Here is a 23,672-nt window from a genome sequence, read left to right as displayed (position 1 = left end):
GAACCTTCCTGCTTGGGCTGGCTTTGAACCATTTAGGAAACAAAGCCTATTGGTAAAGGAGCCCATTTTCCTAGCAACCTAGAAGGTTCCATACAGGTAGCACAATCTAAGTCCATAAGTCACTAGAATTTAGCAAACACCCATTTGAATAAGATGTCTTCTGCCAATTATTAAAACAAATCTTCAAGACTTTGTAAATATTACTTCTTTCGAATAAAGGCTTCTAAGATTACTGCTTGGTTGGAAGTTAGTTCCCTCTGGAAGGCTGGAAAAATAGCTCTAGCAAGTGTGAGGCCCTGGGTTCAATCCCCAGTATGGACAGATGAATTAAAAAATGAATTTTGTTCAGCTAGGCTCCGTCCCCAGCATAGGAGGAGGGTATTAGTCTTTCAGAGCTCAGGATTTTGCACCTGAGGAGAAAAGATTGTGGCCTGGATTATTCCCATTGCTCAGAAGAGGAAACATTAGTCCAGAGGTGTTAACTGACAGGTGTAAACCTACGCAGTACCCATGCTCCTCTTTCCTAACAGGCTGGAGCCCAGCCTGCACTGAAATTCACACTCCTCATCCCTCCAGCTCTCTAGTGCTGGGATTACAGGTATGTGCTACCACATTCAGCTTCCAGCATAACCATACTTGATAATACTGTGTTGAGAATTTTGATTCTGCAGTTCGGAATCGTTTATTATATTTCTGGCTCCCTAAAAGCTTCTCAAAATGAGACCTTGGGATTGTAGATTTTCCTTTTAGTTTAGTGTGTTTTCCAATAAAACCACACAGTATTCTTCATGGGTTTGTTTGAAGGGAGGGACCACTTTGTGAAATTTAGCTATAAGAGTGGGCCTGGATGTATAAAATGAGCAACATGAATCTAACGCTTCTGTAGCCCATTGGAACAGTTGGCTGAAAGTCACTGCAACATGCCACACCCAGGTGTGCCCAGGTGTGACCGGAATGGATTCTCTCTTTTAATGAATAGTATCAAAATCAAAATAAGGGACACTCTTGGAAAGAAGTTTCGGGGCACATCTCAGCAGTGCCAACGGACACTGATCTGTACTTACCACCTGTTACTCAAGGGTAGATTACAGCATTCATTCGAGCCTGATGTTGGGGAAAACTAGATGATCCAGTGACTTCGAACTTCATTGAAAAAAATTAGCATCACAAAAGAAACAATGAGCTAAATGCTAGCCTGGGTATTGTTCCATTGGAGGGCCTTTCTTAACTCACAGTGTTATTTAGCCATAGCAGTACATGCAGCCTTTCTGAATACATATGTGCATAAAGGCAGTAGACATAGACACATAATTAGTTTTGTATTATGAACAAAAAACCATAGCTGGGTGTGGTGGTGCACACCTATAATCACTCAAGACTCACCCTGGCAGGGCTGGGGTGGGTTACTGAGAGTGTGGGGATAAGGAGGTAGTGTTAGGGTACTAAGGAACTTTATATAACTGGGCTAGCCAATGAAACGTTATCTCAAAAAAAACCCCAAAATAACTGAAAAGGGTCATTTGAAATTGGAGAATACTTTATTCTTAAATGTTATTTATTTTATGTAGTTGTACAAAAGGGTTTCACTTCAACTCTGGAAGTCAGGAGATAAGCACCATGTATCTTGATTGATGCCACTCTTCCATTATTCTCTCCCATCTTTCTGTCTCCTATGCTTACCTGCAAATCAGGTAGTTCCATTGCCTGCCCTCCCCATGAAAGATTTCAGCTTCCTGTGTGTGCTTGATCCCGGGGCTTGAACCAAGGGCCTGGGTGTTGTCCTTGAGCTTTTATGCATAAGGCTATTATTTTGTCACTTGAGCCATAGCACCACTTTTGACTTTTTGGTGGTTAGAGATAACAGTCTCAAAGACTTTCCTGCCTGGGCTGGCTTCAAGCCATGATCCTCAGATCTCACCCTCTTGAGTAGCTAGGATTACAGGCATAATTGTAATTAGCAAACAGTATTTTTAAGGATGCTGTGATATACTTTTTTTTTTTTTTTCCAGTCCTGGGGCTTGAATTCAGGGCGCTGTCCCTGAGCTTCTTCTGTTCAAGATTAGTGTTCCACCACCTGAGCCGCAGTGCCACTTGCAGCCTTTTCTGAGTTTATTGGAGATAAGAGTCTCATGGACTTTGCTGCCGGGGCTGGGTTTGAACCCCGATGCTCTGATCTCAGCCTCTTGAGTAGCTAGGATTACAAGCGTGAGCTACTGATGCCTGACTGATACACTCTTTTAAAGGACAATAATATAAAACTATTGCAAAACTATAAAAAAAACACAGCCAGGTGGCTCACATTGTAATCCTAGCTACTTAGGAGGCTGAGATCTGAGGATCACAGTTCAAAGCCAGCCTGGGGAAGGAAAGTCCGTGAGACTCTTATCTCCAATAAACCACTCAGAAAACCGGAAGTGGCACAGTGGCTCAAGTGGTAGAGCGCTAGCCTTGAGCTGAAGAACTGAGGGACAGCGCCCAAGCCCTGAATTCAAGCCCCATGACCGATAAAAAAATAATAATAAAATGGACACAATTGCATATGTGTTTCTTTTTGTTTTAAGTCAGCTTTATGGAGCTATTATTTATAAATAGTAAAACAATATGTAGAAATAGTCAAAGTCAGTTTTTAGCATCCAGCACTATGAGCTTTGACAAATGCAGAGATAGCTATATAATTAATATTCTGATTTTAAAAATTGACCAAACACTTCCATCACCCCAAACAAGTTCTCATGTCCTTTTGGTTCAATACCTAACCCCAATTCTAATGCTTAGCAACCAGTGAGCTGTCCCTATGGTTTTACATTTCCCTGAATCAGAAGACTGATAAGTAAGTTATATTATTGGGATAATAAAAAGTCATTTTTCTTAAGTGAGAATATTGATGAGTATATTTTATACTGAGAGGTGATCTCTCTGTCTCTGTCTGTCTCTCTCCTTCCATTTCTCCTTCCCTCCCTTTGTTAGGGTAGCCCTGGGATTTGAACTCAGGGTTTCATGCTTGCTAGATAGGCACTTGGCCACTTGAGTCAAGCTAAATCTGAGAAGTTTCCATTCCCTTTTCCTTCCTTTCTCTTCTTCGTGACCTACTGCCATTCAATAAAAATATGTGGGCCTTGTTTGTAATTTTTAACTTTCTTTTAGCTATGTAAAAAAACATCAAAAATACATACAATTATATGTCTATTTAATCCAGTGAATCCAAAATATTCTCATGTAATTAATATGTGATTACAAACAAAATTACTTTGTTTTTCAGTACTGGGGTTTGAATTCAGACATGTGCTTTCTAGGCAGGTGTTCTACCACTTAAGCCACATCTTTGACCCCCAAATTACTTTCTTTTTGTTTGTATTGTTGGACAGAAACTTAGTCATGAAGCACAGAGAAGCCACACGTTGAGAGGTGGAGTCGGGAATCTTTATTAGAAAGCTGGCAACTGCAGGTGGACTTTTGTCACAAGGACCTGCAGCCCCTCAAATACACTTAACACTTCTGGAAAACTGAGCCCTGATAGTAGTAAAGCAAAGAAAGAACAGAAAAACAATACCAACAAACCAGATCATCCCCAATGGAGAGCTGATGTGCGAGGCCACGGTGACTGGAGGAGAGCCAGGAGAAAGGAGACACAGCTCACAAGGCAGGGTGCCTGGTGCCTGAGCTGACTGGGCCTAAATAGTGTCAGGGTTATGGGGCAGCATCACAGGAAACTCGAGGCACAGGACTAACAGGTCCAGTAGCCTATTGTCCAAATCCCTACCCCTGCCTCTAGGAATTCAGGTATGCCCATCACCTGGGAAGTGGGACTTCACCTTAAATCCAATTTCCTATCCACCATGTGGCCAAGATGGTGCCTGTTAGACCCAGTCTTCTTATTTCAGCTTCAGCATATTTCAGTTAAGGTTAGTCACAGGATGTAACTTAGTGGTAGAGTGCTTGCCTAGTATGCTTGAAGCCTGAGTTTCATCCTAAGTGTCCAGGGGTGGGGGGGGAGGTGTGGGAGGGGAGAGAGAGAGAGAGAGAGAGAGAGAGAGAGAGAGAGAGAGAGAGAGAGAGAGAGAGAGAGAGAGAGAGAGAGAGAGAGAGAGAGAGAGAGAATCACCTTAATTTTGTACAGAAAAAAAAAAAAAGAAAACATCCTGCCAAGTACCAGTGAGTCCCACCTGTAATCCTAGCTGCTCAGGAGGTTGAAATCTGAGGATCAAGGTTTGAAGCCAGCCAGGACATGAATGTCCATGAGATTCACATCTCTAATTAACCAGCAAAAAACCAGAAGTGGACCTGTGGCTCAAACCAGCCTCAAGCAGAAAAGGCTAAGTGCTCAGGCCTGGAATTCAAGCCCTAGTACTGGCACCAGAGGGGTGGAGGAACCCCAGTTTCCTTGATGTACCTCTGCTGTGGTTGAGGTGCAGGCTGCCTGCAGCTGGACGATCTAGATTTTGGAGATAGGGCTGGTAGAAAGGAAGCGGGCTTATTCTAGGGCTGTTGATCTTGAGAAAATGGAGGAGTTCAACATCAAGGCTCCATCTTGGTGGCATCAGGAGTACAATGGGCCTTCGTGGTGAGGGAAAGGGGGGACAGGGTCTTTGTCATCCATGGATTGTCACCTCTCTTTTCCTCATGCAGGAGCATCTGGAAATCTAAATGGAGCTTGACCTAGAGAGGCTAGATCTTATACTTTCTTTTCTTTTCCCCCCTTGTATTTTATTAAAATAGAATACTACTTTTGTTGAGATTCTCCCCACCTCAGGTGATCAGCCGCTCCAACTACCTTTCCCAGGGCATCACCTAGCCCCTAGCTCCCCCCAGACCAGAGCTCCTCCCTGCCTCAGAACTCTCGACAGGACTTGGCCACTCCCTCTCTCCCAGACCTACCTGAGCTCTAGCTCCAGAGCAACCACCTGGATAGGGGCAGACATTGCTCCCTCTCCTGGGAGGGAGAGAGCCCCTCTAATAAACCTTACAATAATCTTTCTTCTGTGTGGGCCTCCGTGTGGTCCCCTGGGATGGCTGGGATGGCCACTAACAACTTTTCTGCAATTTAAACTTCACAGCAGTTTATACAAGTGAAGTCTCAGGAGGAGCATTACAAGGGCCATCAGTGGCTCTTGGTTCAGTCAGTCTAAAGAAAGATCATTTAACAGTCAACACCTTAACTCTTTAGGTGGGGGCTTTAGAATTTAGAATATCTGTCTAAAGGGAGGAGACAATAAAACTTATGAAAAGCATTAGTGTGTGTGTGTGTGGGAGGGAGTAGGAAGTAAAGGGAAGAGAAAGCAAACATACCCTTCTTTTTTTATTTTTTTATTTTTTATTTTATTTTATTTTATTTGAGAACATACTGTACAGAGGGGTTACAATTACATGGGCAGGATAATGCATACATTTCTTACCAAGCATTGCAACCTTCTCCTTTGTTTACCCTTCACCTCCCTTCCCAGCCTCCCCCCTCCCCCCCACCCAATCATACCCCCCTCCCCCCACCACCGACATTGTAAAGCTGGTTTTGACATGACATTTTGTACTTCTCATTGTTGCAACAGGTCCACCTGAATCCTTAAACCCTTCTAAAGTTAATTCAAAAGATTTTGATGCTTACTAAATGCTAGGTACTCTGGGATGTTTTCTTCTTCCCCCTTCCCCCCTTGTTCCAGGACTGGAGACTTGAACTCTAGACCTTGGCTGGCCTTTTCGGCTCAAGGTTGGTGCTTTACCACTTTAACCACACCTCTGCTTCTGGATTTTTGTTGGTTAATTGGAGATAATAGTATCATGTACTTTTCTGCTTGGGCTGGCTTCAAACCATCATCCTTAGATTTCAGCCCCCTGAGTAGCTAAGGCTTCAGGCGTAAGACACCAAACACTTGGTGTGGGACACTTTTAATGACAAGAGACATGCCATTGTGTTTTTGGAAATGGACTTGAGCCGATCAGGTAATGACCATACACATTTATTTATTTAGAGTGTGTGTGTGTGTGTGTGTGTGTGTGTGTGTGTGTGTGTGTTGATTGGTGTGAGGCTTGAACTCAGGGCCTGGGCACTGTCCCTGAACCTCTTTATGCTCAACCACTTGAACCAAAGTGCCACTTCTGGTTTTTGATAGGTTAATTGGAGGTAAGAGTCTCTCAGGGACTTGGGCTGGGAAGGTGGCTCAGTGGTAGAGCGCTTGCCTTGCATGCATGAGGCCCTGGGTTTGATTCCTCAGCACCACATAAGCAAAAAAGAAAAAAGCTGGAAGTGGCGCTGTGGCTCATGTGGTAGAGCGCTAGCCTTACGCTGAAGAGCTGAGGGACAGCGCCCAGGTCCAGAGTTCAAGCCCCATGACTAGACCCCCAAAAAAAGAGTCTCTCAGGGACTATTCTGCCCATGCTGGCCTGTAACCATGATCCTCTGATCTCAGTCTCCTGAATAACTATACTTAGTGTTTCTTAAAATATGTTCTTCTTTGATGATCTCATGTAATCTTTATTTCAGTCCCATGAGGAGTACCTCTTTTATCCCTAAAATAGATTCCAAAAAGTTGCCTCAATTCACAAGTTCTAGCAGAGTTAGCTGGGAGCAGTGAGCTTCCAGAGTGGCTTCCATCAGGCCCTTCCAAATTGGCCATGTGGTGGATGATAGGGAATTGGGTTTAACTGGCCATGTTGTCTTCATGATGGAGGAAGGTGAAGTCCCACCCCCTAGGTGATAGGCATCCCTGAGTTCCTAGAGGCAGGGATGGGGACGTGGACAATAGGTTATTGGAGGGGCTGGGAAGGTGGCTCAGTGGTAGAGTGCTTGCCTTGCATGCCTGAGGCCCTAGGTTCAATTCCTCAGCACCACATAAGCAAAAAGAAAAAAGCCGGAAGTGGACTGTGGCTCAAGTGGTAGAGAACTAGCCTTGAGCTGAAGAGCTGAGGGACAGCTCCCAGAGTTCAGGCCCCATGACTGGACCCCCCCAAAAAATAGGTTACTGGACCAGTCAGTCATGTTCCATGAACTCAAAACCTTCTGAGCTTCCTGTGACCCTGCCCCCTGACCAGGATCCTACTTAGGCCTAGACCATCTCAAGCACCATTGTGCCATGCCTTGTGTTGGCTGACTCTCTTCAGGTCACCATGGATCCCACTGGGGCCCTCCATCTGGTTGATTGGTATTGTTTTTCTGCTCTTTCTTTGCTTTATTACTCTCAGGGATCAGTTTCCTAACAGTTAAGTGTATTTAAAGCCACAAGTTTTCTTGGGGACATGTGGCTGTCTGCCATCTCCATCTCTCCAATAAAGACTCCCAATTTGACCTCTCAAAATGTGGTCTCTATTTCTCATGAATTCCAGTTCAAGTGTCAGGATTTGAACTCAGGGGCTTGCGCCTGCTTGACTCACTTGAGCCACACCCCCAGTCTGTCATTTTGCTGGTTACTTTGGAGATGTTTTGTGGGTTGTTCTGGAAAGAGTTTTAATCTGCTGTATTTCTCTGCAGCTTTTCCAAACACTTCCACACTGGGTAGCCCCAGCCCTTCCACACAGTGGAATCATCCCTTTCTGTCTCATTTAGTCTCCCAGGACAGTACCAGAGTTCCACACCTGGCATTGTGGACATGTTTACATGTTAGGGTCTAAACTCCGAAGATCAGGGACCAGTCTTGCTTCTCCTTATGATTTTTGAAAAATTGATCTTTATATCTAGCCTATGAAATAAAGAATGGTGACTATTTAAATCATGTCTCTTTAATCTTTCCCTTACTGCTACTGCTCTGGTGTTCTTGAAATCAGTATTCTAATGATTTCAGTTTTCCTTTGTTGAATCTCAGAAAATGGTATTCCAAAATAATGGTCTTTGAACTTTTTTTTTTTTTTGGGGGGGGTCCGGTCATGAGGCTTAAACTCTGGGCCTGGGCACTGTCCCTCAGCTCTTCAGCTCAGGGCTAGCGCTCTACCACTTGAGCCACAGTGCCACTTCCAGCTTTTTTCTTTTTTTTTTTGCTTATGTGGTGCTGAGGAATTGAACCCAGGGCCTCAGGCTTGCAAGGCAAGCACTCTACCACTGAGCCACCTTCCCAGCCCTTCAAAATAATGGTCTTTGGTATATTGTACTTGGAATTAAACGACATTGTGAAGAGCTGGGTGCTGGTACCTCAGAACTCTAATTCTGGCTGCTCAGGAGGCTGAGATCTGAGGAATATGGTTCAGTCAGTCAAGGTAGAAATGTCCTGAGACTCTGATCTTTAACCCAGAAAATAAAGGTCAGAAGTGGAGCTGTGGCTCAAATGGTAGAGCACCAGCCTTGAGTGCAAAAGCCAAATGCAAGTGCAAGGCCTGGAGTACAAGCCCCAATACTGGACTAAAAAAAATAATAACAGGCCTGGGAAGGTGGCTCAGTGGTAGAGTGCTTGCCTCACATGGATGAAGCCCTGGGTTCGATTCCTTAGTACCACATAAACAGGAAAAGCCAGAAGTGGTGCTGTGGCTCAAGTGGTAGAGCGCTAGCCTTGAGCACGTAGAGGCTCAGGGACAGAGCCTAGGTTCTGCAAAAGCCCCAGGATCGGCAAAACAACACACACACACACACACACACACACACACACACACACACACACACACGCGCACACACACACACACGCACACACACACACACACACACACACACACACACACCAAAAAACAATAACCATGATATTGTGAGGCCTTAGAAGCCACTAAAAAAAAATCACAGCCTCTGGTTCTTTTCTCGTCTCTGTTCCCTCTTTTTACCTTAGTGTAGAAAGGTTTTTTTCCTGAAGTTCCTGGGGCAGAGCTTGCAGCTCTGCGGTAGAGTATCTGCCTAGCACACATAGGACCTGAGATGGATCCCTAACACTTTTTTTTTTTTAATTTTTAATTTTTTTATTGTGAAAATACTATACAGAGGGGTTACAATTACATGAGCAAGGTAATGAGTACATTTCTTACCAAGCATTGTTGCCTCCTCCTTTGTTTCCCCTTACCATCCCTTTCCATCTCCCCCTTCCCAACTCCCTCCCTCCCAGCCAAAGTTGTAAAGTTTGTTTTTTGACATAGCATCTTGTACATCTTATTGCAATGGGTCCACCTGTATCCCTATTTAAACAACTTGTTTTTTCCCTTCCCCTCCCCAAATGATAGCAACATCAAATACAGTGAAAACAGGGGTAATACCATTTGTAACATATGTTAGAAACAATAGCAAGAAAGAAAAGCCATTTGAGTTCTTATCTTGGGGTTCATTTCGTCTAACATCAACTCCTAACAGTTTAAAAACAACAACAAAAAAAAACCAAAGTTCACTTATTTGCCTAAAATGAATTTCTCTCCATATGAGCTCAGCTGTCATGAGTCCTCTCCCATCAACCGAGGGTGACTGTCACCAAATATTGAAGTTATATAGCCCATACCCTCACTAACTAGTCAGGATGACTTCAATCATCTGGCCCTTCTTTAAGACCGATCTTTTGTGGGATTGTGTGTATGTAATTAATTTTTCTCTCCTTTAAATCTATTTAAAGGTTTAGTGATGTTTTCCCCTTCCTTAGCACCTTATTGGATTGGATGACTGGGAACGTTGAGATTACAAGAGGCAATGCCAGCACATGGATTCATCAAAGGATCCTTGTTACAGGGCAGTAAGGACTGCTTCAGGCCTGTTATAAATGGCATTGAACACACTATTTGTCTTACAAAATATTCCTGGCTGATAGAGAATTGTTCTCCAGAGATTGTTGGCTCCGCAGGATGCACATCTTGCCATGAACATCTTGTCCATGCTTGGATTACTTACCATTCCAGAAACCTATGATGTCTCCTGCATTTACAATATGGCTAGAATTATTTTGAATGCTACCATTTTATTTTTAGTGATAAATTTAGGTTCACACTCTACTTTGTTTCGCAAGTGTTCCCCGTGCACATTTTGTGTAAATACCAAATGTAAATCTGCCCGGGTCATGCAGGCCCTGGCCTCCATAACTCCTGCAGAAGTCTCTCCCCCCCCCCCCCCCCACATTACCTAAGTAACTGGCACTTACGGAAGCAGTCACCTCCCCTCCCATCTGATGGTAGGAGGGTCCCAGGCCCTGAGGTCATGTTTGCATCTAGTGTGGCCACACCTTTTCCCAAAATTGGCACGCTGCTTCTTCCTGTCCTTGGCCTAGAAAAGTCCTGGGGGGGTGGGAGGGAGGTGTGAAGGGTAGCAGCTTGGTAAATAAACTTCTATTCCTGACTAAATACTTTGTGGTGTGTGTGGTGTTCTCTTTATCTGCTATGGAATTTACCTAATAATCTCAACTTGTGAGATATTATCTACTGAGAATATGTCACATCAGGATGAAATCTGGCTGTTTGAATTAAGTGGGCAACTGAGAGTAATAAATTCTATAATTTATACCTTTGCTACATTATTTTTTCTGGTAGTTAAGATAAAGCAAGGAGTGGATAAAGTATCAGGCAGCACAGAAATCCTTCAAAGATATTTGTAGATTAAATCAACCCAGGATTTCTTTTCTTTTGCAAGATAGATGAGAAGCCAGCCACTTGTGGCTCAAGCCTGTAATCCTAGCCATTCTGGAGGCTGAGATCTGAGAATCAGACTCCAGCCCAGGCAGGAAAGTCTTTGTGACTCTTATTTCCAATAAACCAACAAAAGCCAGAAGTGGAGATGTGGCTGCAGTGGTAGAGTGCCAGCCTTGAGCAGAAAAAGCCAAGTGAGAGTGTTAGGCTCTGAGTTTAAGCCTTGGTATCCATATTTAAAAAGAAAGAAAAGAAAGTAAAGATAGTGTATTATGTATTAAATAGGTAGGTTTCATTACGTAGCCAATGAAGAGAACACCATGGGCTATTCAGGCAGGAGAAGTTTATTTACCGAACTATTTATTGCCCCTGCTGTGCATGGTGGAGAGGCATGGCTGAAAAGGAAAGGGTAGTGAACCACCCTTGGGCCAGGACTTATTTAGGCCAGGGACAGGAAGAGGTGTGACTAGGTGGGCAGGTGGGGGAAAGGTGTGGCCACACTGGATCTGGGTGTGACTTCAGAGTCTGGGACCCTCCTAAGGTCAGATGGGAGACATGTGACCAGAGGGGCCCAGGATGTGACCTAGCAGGAAGGGAAGGCGACTGCTTCCAGGGCTGCCAGTTACCTAGGTAACAGATACTGGGTGGAAACTCAGACTAGAGGTAGGGAGGTGTCCCTGTGCTGACCTTCCAGATAGAAAAGGAGAAACCTCACTGTTTAGCAGATCTGTCCAGCATGTATTCATAAGTATATCATCCATCTTCCTTCCTCCCTCCTCCTCCTCCCTCCGTCCCCCCTCAGTCTGCTTCTTCCTTCTTTCCTTCCTTCCTTCCTTCCTTCCTTCCTTCCTTCCTTCCTTCCTTCCTTCCTTCCTTCCTTCTTTCCTTCCTCTTTCTTTCTTTTTCTTCTTCCTTCCTATCTACCAATCATGTATGTCTTACTTGATACCTGTGAAAATTTAAACTAGAAGAATAGACAATGAAGATATAGTCTGCATTTTCAACTCTGGCATCAAGGATTGCTTTCGTAACAACTATGGTTATATGCTCAACTAAGTCTTAAAAAGAATGGATATAGTACCTGTACTAAGAGTTTACCAGGGTCCTGGACTCTTGTAGGTGCTAGAGCTGTAACATCAAGCAAAGCAGCCTGCCCACAGAAAGCTCACTTGGGACACACATTAGTCTGTGTGTACAGAACAGTAATCAGTTGTAGAAGACATAGAATGTTATGAGGAAAGTAGTGTGTAGAAAAATGGAGCAGGAAAGGAGAACAAAGGTGTTCTGTATATACTAATTATAGCTTTATGAGATGAGATGGCACTGTAAATAGCCCGGTACCAATTCTTCAATATAAATTATATTTCCCTTTGAGAATGGTGGTGCAGGCACAAGTGAATGATGCCTTAAGCAACTTTACAAAGATTCATACTCCCTATGGTAAAGTCTCCTCTTTTCAAAAAAATAACATACATTGATTTCTTTTTCATTTTTTATTTCATATTTCTTAAAGTCATGGGGCCTGAACTCTGGGCCTGGGCACTGTCCCTCAGCTCTTCAGCTCAAGGCTAGCGCTCTACCACTTGAGCTACAAGCCACTTCCGGCTTTCTGATGGTTTATTGGAAATAAGAGTTTCATGGACTTTCCTGCCTGGGCTGGCTTTGAACCATGTTCCTCAGATCTCAGCCTCCTGAGTAGCTAGGATTATGGGCATGAGCCACCGGCACCCAGCTTATATTTTTTAAGTTTTTGCTTGGCTTTATTTAGTGACATATTAGAATAGTGAGATACAAAGAGCAGTTCCACCTACTAAAACTAAAATCTTACGTTCTATGAACTTCTGTTTTTTTTTTTTTTTGTCGGTCGTGAGGCTTGAACTCTGGGCCTGGGCGTGGTCCCTCAGCTCTTCAGCTCAAGGCTAGCACTCTACCACTTGAGCCACAGTGCCACTTCTGGTTTCTGAGTGGTTTATTGGAGATAAGAATCTCATAGACTTTACTGCCCACGCTGGCTTTGAACTGCAATCCTCAGATCTCAGCCTCTTGAGTAGCTCGGATTAAAGGTATGAGCCACCCGAGCCTAGCATCATTGTCTTAAGACCATTTTGTGTTGTTACTACAGATTGGTTAATTTATGAAGAACAGAAACATGTTTCTCACCATTCTAGAAGCTGAGAATTTTTAGGATGAAGAGCCACATTTGGTGACTGTCTTCTCTTGCATCATCCTGTGTTTAAGAGCAGATAAGCAAAAGAGCATGTGTGAGAATGAGACTGTATTTGCGCCTTAAACTCTTACTTAAGGAGCATTCAATTCACAAGGATAGAATCCTTAGGCCCTAAATGACTCCCCTGAGACTCCACCTCCCAACTCTGTTCCAATGGGGAACCAATATACTGTCTCTGGAAACAACATTCAAACTGTATCAAAACAGCTTTGTACTTTTGTGAGGATTACAGATGAAACATGTTTGCAAAATGTCACAGGCTCTAATTGTAGGCCTCCTGATAGCTGCTACTATTAATAGAAGCACATCTGCTCTTGGACAAGTTAGTGAAGAATAAAGTGTTAGCCTACTAATATCTCTCTGGGAAATTTAGAACAAAAGGGATCTAGGATTCAAGCCAGGAATGAGTCATCCTACATTCTTAACTATCTATTGATGACAAAGGGCTTTACTAATACCTTGTTAGAGATGGACAAGATGTGATCCCCACCACCTCTGATCTATGCATGTGTTTCCTTCCATAGTCAAATTCATCTCTTCTCAATAAAACGTTTTGTTGTCTTTATTAAACATCAAAAGAACCTTATTAACAATAATGGAAATGTGGCTTAGTGGTAGAGTGCTTACCTAGCACGCATGAAGCCCTGGGTTCAACTCCTTAGTACCACATGGACAGAAAAAACCGGAAGTGGCATTGTGGCTCAAGTGGTAGAGTGCTAGTCTTGAGTAAAAGAAACCCAGGGACAGTGCCCAGGCCCTGAGTACAAGCCTACGACTGGAAAAAAAAAAAGATCGATTGCAATCTACAGATGGCTGGGTGCTAGTAGTTTATCCTGAAATCCTAGCTATTTAGGAGTCTGACATCTGGCGCTCAAATCCATCATAAGCAGGAAAATCTGTGAGACTCTTGTCTCCAATTAACCATTAAAAAGCTGGAAGTGGAGGCACGGCTCAAGCGTAGAGCACCAGCCTTAAGTGATCAAGCTAAGGGTCAGCTCCAAGACCTTGAGTTCCAACTCTGTGCAGTACCAGCATGCCCTTTCTCCACGCCCCCTTCCCCCCAAATAGATAGAAATCCATTTAATCGTGTGATGGCCCCGTGCGTGGGCAGGCGTTTCCATCACCTCCAGCTGCACCCGTGGGGTGCACTCAAGGGTAGAACGTGTGGTGCACAGGCCGTCGGGAAAGCCCCCCCGTGGACACTGGTCAGGTGTATTCCTTTCACAGGCCCCGGATGGGAGTTCATTGAGTAGCGTACTGAGAGAAAAGAAACGTGCAGTAGTCCTGGAGAGACTTGAAAGGGGTTGTCCACCTCCTTTCAGCTCTCCAGAGGAGGTGGTGACCACCCCCAAACTCCATGCTGGAACATTAGGAGAGCCTCAGACCCGAACGACAAGTTAGAGTCTCAACATCACCCTCGGTCAAGGAAGCTTTTACAGAAGGGGCGGAGCCTCTTTAGGAGGCGGGAGCTGGGCGTGAGCGTGCCGAGCCATGCGGGCCTCCGATTGGCCGAGACGGTTGTCCGTCTGTCTCTCCCCCCTTCGCCCCACCTCCGGGCGGCCTTGCAGCTACGCCGCGGGCGCGCAGAGCCGGCAGGCCGGGCTAAACCGGCGGGGGGGGCGAGCCGCGGAGGCGTGTCGGGGCGGGGCCCGGACTCCGGGGCGGGGCGCGCGGAGTCCGGGCCCCGCCCCGGCCTCTCGGCGGCTCCCTCCTCCCCGGCGCCGCGTCCTCCGGCTCGCTCAGTTCTCACTCCACGTTCCACGCCGCGGCCTCGCTCCCCGGTGAGGGCCAGCCGCTGCGGCCGCCTCGCACGCGTCCGGGGCTGCGAACACCGACGCCCGCTCGCTCCCTTCGCGCGCTCGAGGTTCGGCCACGGCGGACGGGCGGGCGGACAGGCCGGCGGACCGCGCGGGGAGCCGGTGTCGCGGTCGGGCGGGCCGGCCATGGAGGCGGACGGGGCCGGCGAGCAGATGAGACCGCTACTCACCCGGGTAACAGCGCGGGGCGCGGGCGCCGCGGGCGGCGGAGACCCGGGGCCCGGCGGGGGGCCGGGAGGACGCGGGGCGAGGCAGACAAAGGCGGCGGGCGGCGTGGCGGGGCGGCGTGGCGGGGCCGCCGGGGTCCCGGGCGGGCGCCCCCTCTCTCGCGGCGGCTGCGCGCCTCGCCGGCCCCTTTGTGTGGCCGCCGGAGCGCGAGTGCGAGCGGCGGCGGCTGGCGGCCGGAGGCCCCGGCGGGCGGCGGGCATCTCCGGTGCCGCCCATCCATCCCCGCGCGGTGCGGCCGGGACGGCGTTCGTGGCCCGGCACCCCCCCCCTCCCGCCCCGGTTCCCGCACGCTCTCCGGAGCGGGGCCCGACGCCTCGGGGAGGAGGGCTGCGTCTCCACCTGTCTCGGGCTCCCGGCGGTGGCGCGGAGTTGGGCCGGCCCGGCCTCCGCGGGGCGAGCCCCGCCGCCGGCTTTGTTCCGGGAGTCCTCGGGCCGCCGGTGACTGCCTCCCTCCTCCTCGTCTGGCCCGAGCCGGGGGAGGGAGAGGGCGGAGGCCGTCGGTGTCCCCCGACTCACGGAAACCCACCGCTGCGGGTGACGCCGGTTGCTGGCGCGTGGTTTGGAGGGGATTGGGGGGGCCTGGGAGGGCGATCGCGGGGTGATGGCTGAGACACGTCGGTCCTCATGGACACTCCACGTGTCCCGCAGCGGCTGAGTAGTCTCTTCCTCCCTTCCTCGCTGGTGACTCAAAGGACATGGAAAGTTATGAATTTTCCTCCTTCCACCAAGTTGTTGTTGTTGTTGTTGTTGTTTTTTCAACTCTCAAACCTGAGTGGTTAACAGGGGGGAAAAAATTTCCAGTCTTTCTTCCACCACGAACAGGAAAATCGCGTTTCTCTCTTTTTTTAAGCAGCGTTTTCCTTACCACGGCACCCCCCCCCCCCCCCATGATTGTCGAGGCCTTGGAGAGCAGTCATTCGTTACCTAAGCGAGTGCACTCATAAGCTCTCTAAATATAGAGGACCGCCGGCCGTAGTCTGAATGCACGCAGTCAGTACGGGCCTGGGAAGCGCCTGCTCGGAGCTGGTAATGGAACACCAGAAACGCAGAGGGAATCTGCTGTCACGCTTTGTGTGGCCTTTCTCAATAACCTGTTCTGTTCTCTCGGAGTGTGTACGAAGTACACTGTTGCTCGTAATTTGCAGATTTTCACTTGAGCTGTAAAGAGCATCTGAGTTCAGGAAGCAGGAGGGAAACTGATGTGTTCTCCCTTATTACCTGCTTAGCTAGCTGAGGAAGTATAGAGGTCATTGGCCTCCATTCATTGGGGGTTACAACACTTGTTTAGAACCTGTTCTGTAGTGTCCAAAGAAACAGAACCAGCTTTTACCCCAAGATGGGGGTGGGGGAGTGAGGGGGGGGGGAAGACAAATAACAAAGGAATTCCCAGGCTGTCTCCATGCTGTGAGAGAGCTTCAGAAGTTACACCTACTAAATCTTCGGGAAGGTGAGATGTGGATCTAGTAAACCTATACAAATTAATAATTGAAATCAAATTACAGTAAGCCAGCCAGTCTAAAAATAGAATGGAGAAACAGAAATAGGATGAAGTGATCGAGAACACTATGATTTGAAAACGGGGAAGAGTTCCTCATCCATTCCCCGCCCCCCCCCATGAAAGTTATAAAAGTGAGGAACTCTGTTTGTTAGGTGTCACTTTTGCTTACCATATCCAGTAAACTGGAATTAATGTTCATAAAATGTCATCTTAGATGTCTAATTATGCAAAAACTTGAATAAGTTGACGGCAGTTTATATTACTCTGAAACTGAAGTCCATCTGTTTTATAATTTAGGACCTTCGTTCTTTTTTTCCCCCCTGGTCATGGGCTTGAACTCTGGGCCTGAGCACTGTCCCTCAGCTCTACAGCTCAAGGCTAGCACTCTACCACTTGAGCCATGGCGCCACTTCTAGCTTTCTCTGTTTATGTGGTGCTGAGGAATCGAACCCAGGGCCTCATGCATGCAAGGCAAGCACTCTACCACTGAGCCACCTTCCCAGCCCTTCTGAAACTTTTTAATGTAGTAGGTATGGAACTCAGTGCCTTGTTCCTGGTAGGCAGATATTCTGCCACTGAGCTATATTCCCCAGTTCTTTTTAAGACAGGATCTGTGTAGCCCAGGTGACCTCAGTCTCTCAAGTAGTTGAGATTATAGATATGTACCACCATGCCTTGATGCAGCTTTCTTTAGATTTGATTTAACAGAAAATCCCAATAACTCAAAACCCCAGCAACTCATCATTGGTGCTTGTCTAGCATGTACAAGGCTGTGGATTCAATCCCTAGCACTGCAGCAGATAAACAAAAGCCAAATCCCCCAAATTTATTGTTGTAGATATTGCTTAGAATTGATAATTGAGCTAATTTTCTACTATTAAGTCAATTCTGTTATAACAAGTACCACTGATTAGAAGGTTAAGCAAACAATCTAGTTTATCTTTAGCAGAGATTTAACACAACTGTTACCAATTTTGATATCCGTGAAATATACTGTTCTATAATTTCTTTCCTTTTACAGATATTAAGTATCTCATGGATTCCAGGCACTGGGAAAATAGACAAACAAGGCAGGCAGTTTGTTTTGGCATGTGGAATGAACACAGTGATGGCATTTACATTCATTCCATTTATCAGTGCCAGCAAAAACACTTCATGGGTCTGTTAGAAATCTTTTTAAACAGTGGTTATTAGAATAAATGAAAGGTAGTACTGGCCCAGTTTGAATTCATTTTGGAAGGATTTCTGTAAGTATGTATGTAAGCATTCTCTTTGAGGAACTGTAGTTAGCTTTTGGTAGTTCTGTCAGTGTGTCACTTCAGCATTAAGTTGCCTTTTGCCTTACTTTGATGTCATTGGACCACAGTCCATGGAGTCGTAATAAAGGAGAGACTGCATTCTGTCATCCATCCAAATGAAGCTGTAGGGTATTGAGTTGTAATGAAGAATTGGTCATTTAGGTCGGGGAAATGTATGGGTTTTCTTTTAAGAGAGCCTAGGGAGTAGAAAATAGACCCAGTTTTGTTGTACTCCACTTCTGTTAGTTGAGTAGGTTAAAATCGAAAGCCAAAGCAATCTGGCGTTGGAGGAACCTGGTACATTATGTGGTATGTGGTGTGGTAACCAGTATATTTTACTTTGGTAGTGACACTTGTTAGCATCCTGTAATGGGTTGTTTTTCTTCCTCTTCCTCCCCTTGCTGTGTCTCACCACAGTCTTTTTTTTTTTAAATTGTTTTTTATTTTATTTTTATCTTTTAAGTAATAGTATAGTGAATCTTGATCAGTGTCGCCTTTTCGGCTTCCCTCATCCCTCCCAACCCCATGCTTCCCTCCGTTTTCTTAATTTTGTAGAATATGCATTGAGTTTTATAACTGCATTCTCCCCTTCCTCTCTTCATTTGTCTACCCCTCTCCGCTTGGTCCTGCTCTCCAGACACTTTCCAGTACCTAATTCCTAGTGTTTTATTTTGTTGGACTGTCCCTACAAGTTTTCAAATGAATAGGATCTTGAGCTGACAAAACGGTTCATTCATGAGGAGGATATACAGATTTTCATAGGGGTAATGCTTGGAGTTTCTACTGTACTTGCCTTTCCTTTTTGAGACAGGGTTTCACCATGTAGCCCTTACTGGCCTTGAAATGTAGATCCTCTTCTTCCTCCCCCTATGGCCGGGATAACTGGCTGTGTAGTTGCTATTTTTTGTGCTTGGAGTGTTTTTCAGTTTGCCATAAAGCTTGTATCAGTAATAAGATATTCAAACATTCTGGACTAACATGGAATTTGCTTCTGTTTTGTCTAAGAAGACACAACCTTGCAGATTTTGCTGGGATTTTACAGTTTGGGAGTGTTTGGGATTGTTTGTACTTGAGCTATGTTGCAGGGATGAACATTGCTGGAGGACCGACTCAGGCCAATCCTTATAGTGTGCTAGGTTGGGTAAACTGATGACATTTCTTCCAGAGGCTACACATTGCCACTCTATTAGAGAGTGGCCACGTCTGTACTTCTTCCAGGACTTGGATTAGAAAAAGGGTGTGATAATGATAGATTTGCAGTTTTATCTGGAGCTGATTAGTGCAGATAGGTTCAAGATTGGCTGTTGTAAGCAGATTTTCAGATTTCCTCTAAACAGGATGTTTTAAAATGTATTAATGTTTCTTAAGTCATGCTTTGGATGGTTTTTGTTTCCTTTTTTTGATTTTTAAAATTCAGTCTACAGAACAATTCAATTCATCCTGACATTTGCAACATATATGTAGTGTTTTTTGACCTTGATAGTTTGGACTTTAATGAGCCTATTTAAGCAGCATTTTTTGGCAGTAGCAAAGGAAGCTTGAAGCAATCTTTTTTTTCCTAATAAAATAGAAGAGTTTCAGTAATGTTAAATATTCTTTTTTCTTTTGCAGTGTTATGTGGATTGTCATTTGGTTCCTCTTCTGTTTACACTTTAGTCACTATGTAAACTATCTTCTGTCTTTGGATTCCAGTGTATTGCTTATTTTCTGTGAGACTGTCCAGTGTGGAGAATCTGTTGAATTGTATTGTCTTTGATTAGGAACATGTGAAATGGATATACCATTGAAGGTAGATTCTCACTTGAGAAAATGCCTGTACCCTGTTTTATTTAGAGCTAGGGTGGAATTGTTTCTAAAAAGAGCAGGAAAGAAGGGAAAGGGATATTTAGTATATTTTCTCTCCCAGTTTGCTTTAACATATATATAAGTAGCATTTCAAAACTTTTTGCTTAGTGCATGTATGTACAGATTTATTTATTTATTTTGCCGGGCCTGGGGCCTGAACTCTGGGCCTGGGTGCTGTCCCTCAGCTCTTCAGCTCAAGGCTAGCGCTCTATCACTTGAGCCACAGTGCCACTTCCAGCTTTTTCTGCTTATGTGTGCTGAGGAATTGAACTCAGGGCCTCATGCATGCAAGGCAAGCACTGTACCACTGAGCTACCTTCCCAGTCCCCAATTTTTTTTTTCTGAATAGAATTATTTGGGATTTTTTTTTTTTTTTTTTTTGTTCTGGTCGTAGGGCCTGAACTCTGGGCCTGGGCGCTGTCTCTCAGCTCTTCAGCTCAAAAGCTAACGCTCTACCACTTGAACCACAGCGCCACTTCCGGCTTTTTTCTTTTTTCTTATGTGGTGCTGAGGAATTGAACCCAGGGCCTCATGCATGCAAGGCAAGCGCTCTACCACTGAGCCAACTTCCCAGCCCTTATTTGGGATTTTAAGCAAGGTTTCACTTCAGCTCGAGATGGCCTGAACTCAACCATCCTTCCACTTCTGCCTTCTGAGTACTGTGAGTTCAAGCTTATGCTACTCTGCCCCGCTCAGTAGTAATCTTTATTCTGGGAAAAGTATTGAAAACACACAAAAATCTTTTACTTTAGGAATTAGTGTGTTCAACAAAAGTTAAAACAAATTTATGTATAGTAATTCATTGAATGCTATGGTAGTACTACATTTTTTTTTTTTTTTTTTTGTCGGCTATGGGGCTTGAACTCTGGGCCTGGGTGCTGTCCCTGAGCTCTTCAGCTCAAGGTGAGCGCTGTACCACTTGAGCCACAGAGTCACTTCTGTTTTTTTGGTGGTTAATTGGAGATAAGAGCCTCGTGGACTTTCCTGCATGGACCAGCTTTGAACTGGGATCCTCAGATCTCAGCCTCCTTAGTAGCTAGGATTACAGGTGTGGACCAGCTTCGAACTGGGATCCTCAGATCTCAGCCTCCTTAGTAGCTAGGATTACAGGTGTGAGCCACCAGTGCCTGGCATGTTTTTGTTTTAAATTCTCTAAGAGGAGCTGAAAGGTGGCTCAGTGGTAGAGCGCTTGCCTTGCATGCCTGAGGCCCTGGGTTCGATTCCCCAGCACTACATAAGCAAAAAGAAAAAAGCTGGAAGTGGCGCTGTGGCTCAAGTGGTAGGGCGCTAGCCTTGAGCTGAAGAGCTGAGGGACAGTGCCCAGGCCCAGAGTTTAGGCTCCACGTCTGGACCACCCCCTTCCCCCCCAAAAAAAAAGTAAATTCTCTAAGAAACATTATTTGATAAGAAAGAATTTATTTATTTATTATTATTTGGTCAGTTGGGGGGCCTGAACTCTTGGCCTGGGCACTGTCCCTCAGCTCTTCAGCTCAAGGCTAGCGTTCTACCACTTGGCCACAGTGCTACTTCTGTTTTTTTCTGCTGTGCTGAGGAATGGAACCCAGGGCCTCATGCATGCAAGGCAAGCACTCTATCACTGAACCACCTTCCCAGCCCTGTTAAGGAAGAATTTAAGAATTTAAGAATATTTCACTCTTATACTTTGGCCACTAAGGTATTACCTTGACTTAGGAAACTTTTTTTTTTTGGTCCGGTCGTGGGCCTGAACTCTGGGCCTGGGCACTGTCCCTCAGCTCTTCAGCTCAAGGCTAGCGCTCTACTGCTTGAGCCACAGCGCCCATTCCGGTTTTTTGCTTATGTGGTGCTGAGGAATCGAACCCAGGCCTCATGCATGCAAGGCAAGCGCTCTACCACTGAGCCACCGTCCCAGCCCCTTAAGAAACATTTTTAAATTTGAGCAATTTTAATATTTGTTGTGGGTGAATGAGGTGAGAAGAGATTGTGTTGGGAGAGTAGGGAAGGAGTCAGTTTTGTGAGAGTGGATTATTATATAGATGTCTTCAGTCAGATGAAACTTACAGCATTATGAATGAGCTAGGGCCAACTTGCAAACCTCACCAGCCTTCCTGTGTGTGACACTGCTCCCAAGACCAGATGTGGCTGTAATCATGCCTGAGATTTCTATTACAGTTAGAACTTCTAGGGTTTTGTTTTTGTTTTCCTTCACCTGACCATTTATATGTTCCCATTCAAATTGGCAGCACAATTGTTCTAGTAACTGCTTTTATCAAAAATGAAATGAAAGGCTGTCTGTAAAAATTACTTATGCCTGTAGCTGGTGGTTTACTCTGTAATTCAAACTGTTCAGTAGGCTGAGATCTGAGGATCATAGTTCTAATAAGCCAGCCTAGGTAGCAAAGTCTGTGAGACTCTTATCTCCAATTAACCACCAAAAATCCAGAAGAGATGTGGCTCAAGTGGTAGAGCAACAGCCTTTAGTGTAAAAATTAAGAGAAAGTTACAAGTCCCGGAGTTCAAGCCACAATACTGGCACAAAACAAACAAAAAAGATTACTGAAAGTGGGGCTAAAAGTGCAGGCCTGCTGCTCAGGGCTGCGATAAGAAGATGGTTTGTGTTCCAGATCAAACTGGGAAGCACAGTAATTGCTTTTTACATTATATAAAATGAATTAAAAACCTGTGTGCTTTCTCTCTCTCTCTCTCTCTCTCTCTCTCTCTCTCTCTCTCTCCCTCCCTCCCTCTCCCTCTCTCTCTCCCTCTCTCTCTCCCTCCCTCCCTCTCTCTCTCCCTCTTTCTCTCTCTCCCTCCCTCCCTCTCTCTCCCTCTCTCTCTCCCTCCCTCTCTCTCTCTCTCCCTGTCTCTCTCTCTCTCTCTCTCCCTCCCTCCCTCTCTCTCCCTCTCTCCCTCTCTCTCTCTCCCTCTCTCTCTCTCTCTCTCTCTCTCTGTCATGGGGCTTGAACTCTGGGCCTGGGCACGGTCCCTGAGCTCTTCAGCTCAAGGCAAGTGCTGTACCACTTGAGTCACAGTGCCACTTCCGGTTTTCTGGTGGTTTTTGGAGATGAGTCTCATGGACTTTCCTGCCCAGGCTGGCTTTGAACTGTGATCCTCAGACCTCCTGAGTAGCTAGGATTATAGACATGGGCCACCACCAGTGCCTGGCTAAAACCCAGCTTTCTTTTTTTTTTTGGGTCCAGTCATGGGGCCTGAACTCTTGGCCTGGACGCTGTCCCTCAGCTCTTCAGCTCAAGGCTAGCGCTCTACCAGTTGAGCCACAGCGCCACTTCTGGCTTTTTTCTTTTTGCTTATGTGGTGCTGAGGAATTGAACCCAGGGCCTCAGGCATGCAAGGCAAGCGCTCTACCATTGAGCCACCTTCCCAGCCCCCCAAAACCAGCTTTCTTAATCCCACAAAAATGTGCTTAAAATATAAAAGAAAGAGATATATGTATGAGAATCAGATGGTAACTCCTGGTACAGTTCCTACAGTTGTTTTGCTTGATCATGAATTGCTGCAATTTCCTTGTGAATGTATATTGTTGGCTCTATAATACCACACTATATGAATTTTCTGCTTGTTTTTTTTATTAGCTTTGCATGGAAGTTCTCTGGGTTACGTACTAGTGTTTGGAATATTAATGCCATCATAGTTAACTCAGTCCTGTCTAGTTAAAAACTGAATTCAGAGTGGATGGGCCACAAGTTTTTTGCTTGTATACATTCTTTCTGGGAGAGAGTTACATAGCTTTACATTTAGATTTCCAAAGGTTTTTTAAATAATTAAAAAAACAGCTAAAGAATGTATTCTAAATAATTAGCTTAGTTTGGCTTTGTCTTTGAAGGCTCAGAGTTTCAAAAGTAATTCATAGTTTCATATTTTGCTTTAATAGTTGTTGGTAACTGTTAAATTCATTCTATAGCATTCCCTTACAGTTTATTTCTCAAAATACTAGCTTTATGAAGTAGGTTCTGCCAGAGAACCATTCTGTAGCCTAGTAAGTTTGGGAAAATGATCACAAATGGTGATTGTAATGTGCTTACCTATGCTAAGGGATCTGAGGTGTTCTTTGATAATAAATAAATATATTAAATAGTGATGAGGAGAAATACAGCCATGTGAGATTGTTACAAAATATGAATAGGTCTCTAGTATGCTGTGTTGTTTCATGTCTAAGGAAGCAAATCCTGTGCTACCAACTGTATAGATCCTTTTTTTTTTCTGTGTAAGTCTGTTACAGCTCAGGAAAAATTTGAAAACTATATTAGAAGATGCTCTGGTTA

The 23,672-nt window shown here is 45.2% G+C and overlaps 1 protein-coding gene across 8 annotated transcripts in view; it reads left to right on the top strand.

Annotated features, from left to right (window-relative positions):
* Nucleotides 1-14,482: 14,482 nt before the first annotated feature.
* Nucleotides 14,483-23,672, top strand: part of Slc4a7 (solute carrier family 4 member 7) — a 97,484-nt gene continuing 88,294 nt past the window's right edge. For 2 of the 8 annotated variants that reach the window (XM_070018730.1, XM_070018729.1), the window contains exon 1: nt 14,488-14,718. In XM_070018730.1, coding sequence (XP_069874831.1) covers nt 14,671-14,718 — 48 coding nt within the window. In that variant the 5' untranslated portion in view covers nt 14,488-14,670. Of the gene's footprint in view, nt 14,719-23,672 lie in introns of all 8 variants that reach the window. The other 6 variants (XM_070018736.1, XM_070018735.1, XM_070018731.1 and 3 more) reach the window with 5 other exon arrangements.

Source organism: Dipodomys merriami, unplaced genomic scaffold (genome assembly GCF_024711535.1).
Source record: "Dipodomys merriami isolate MVZ:Mamm:240054 unplaced genomic scaffold, mDipMer1.0.p SCAF_13, whole genome shotgun sequence".
Lineage (NCBI taxonomy): Eukaryota > Metazoa > Chordata > Mammalia > Rodentia > Heteromyidae > Dipodomys > Dipodomys merriami.
The sequence above is the reverse complement of the archived record's forward strand: the minus strand, read 5'-3'. Positions and strand labels throughout refer to the sequence as shown.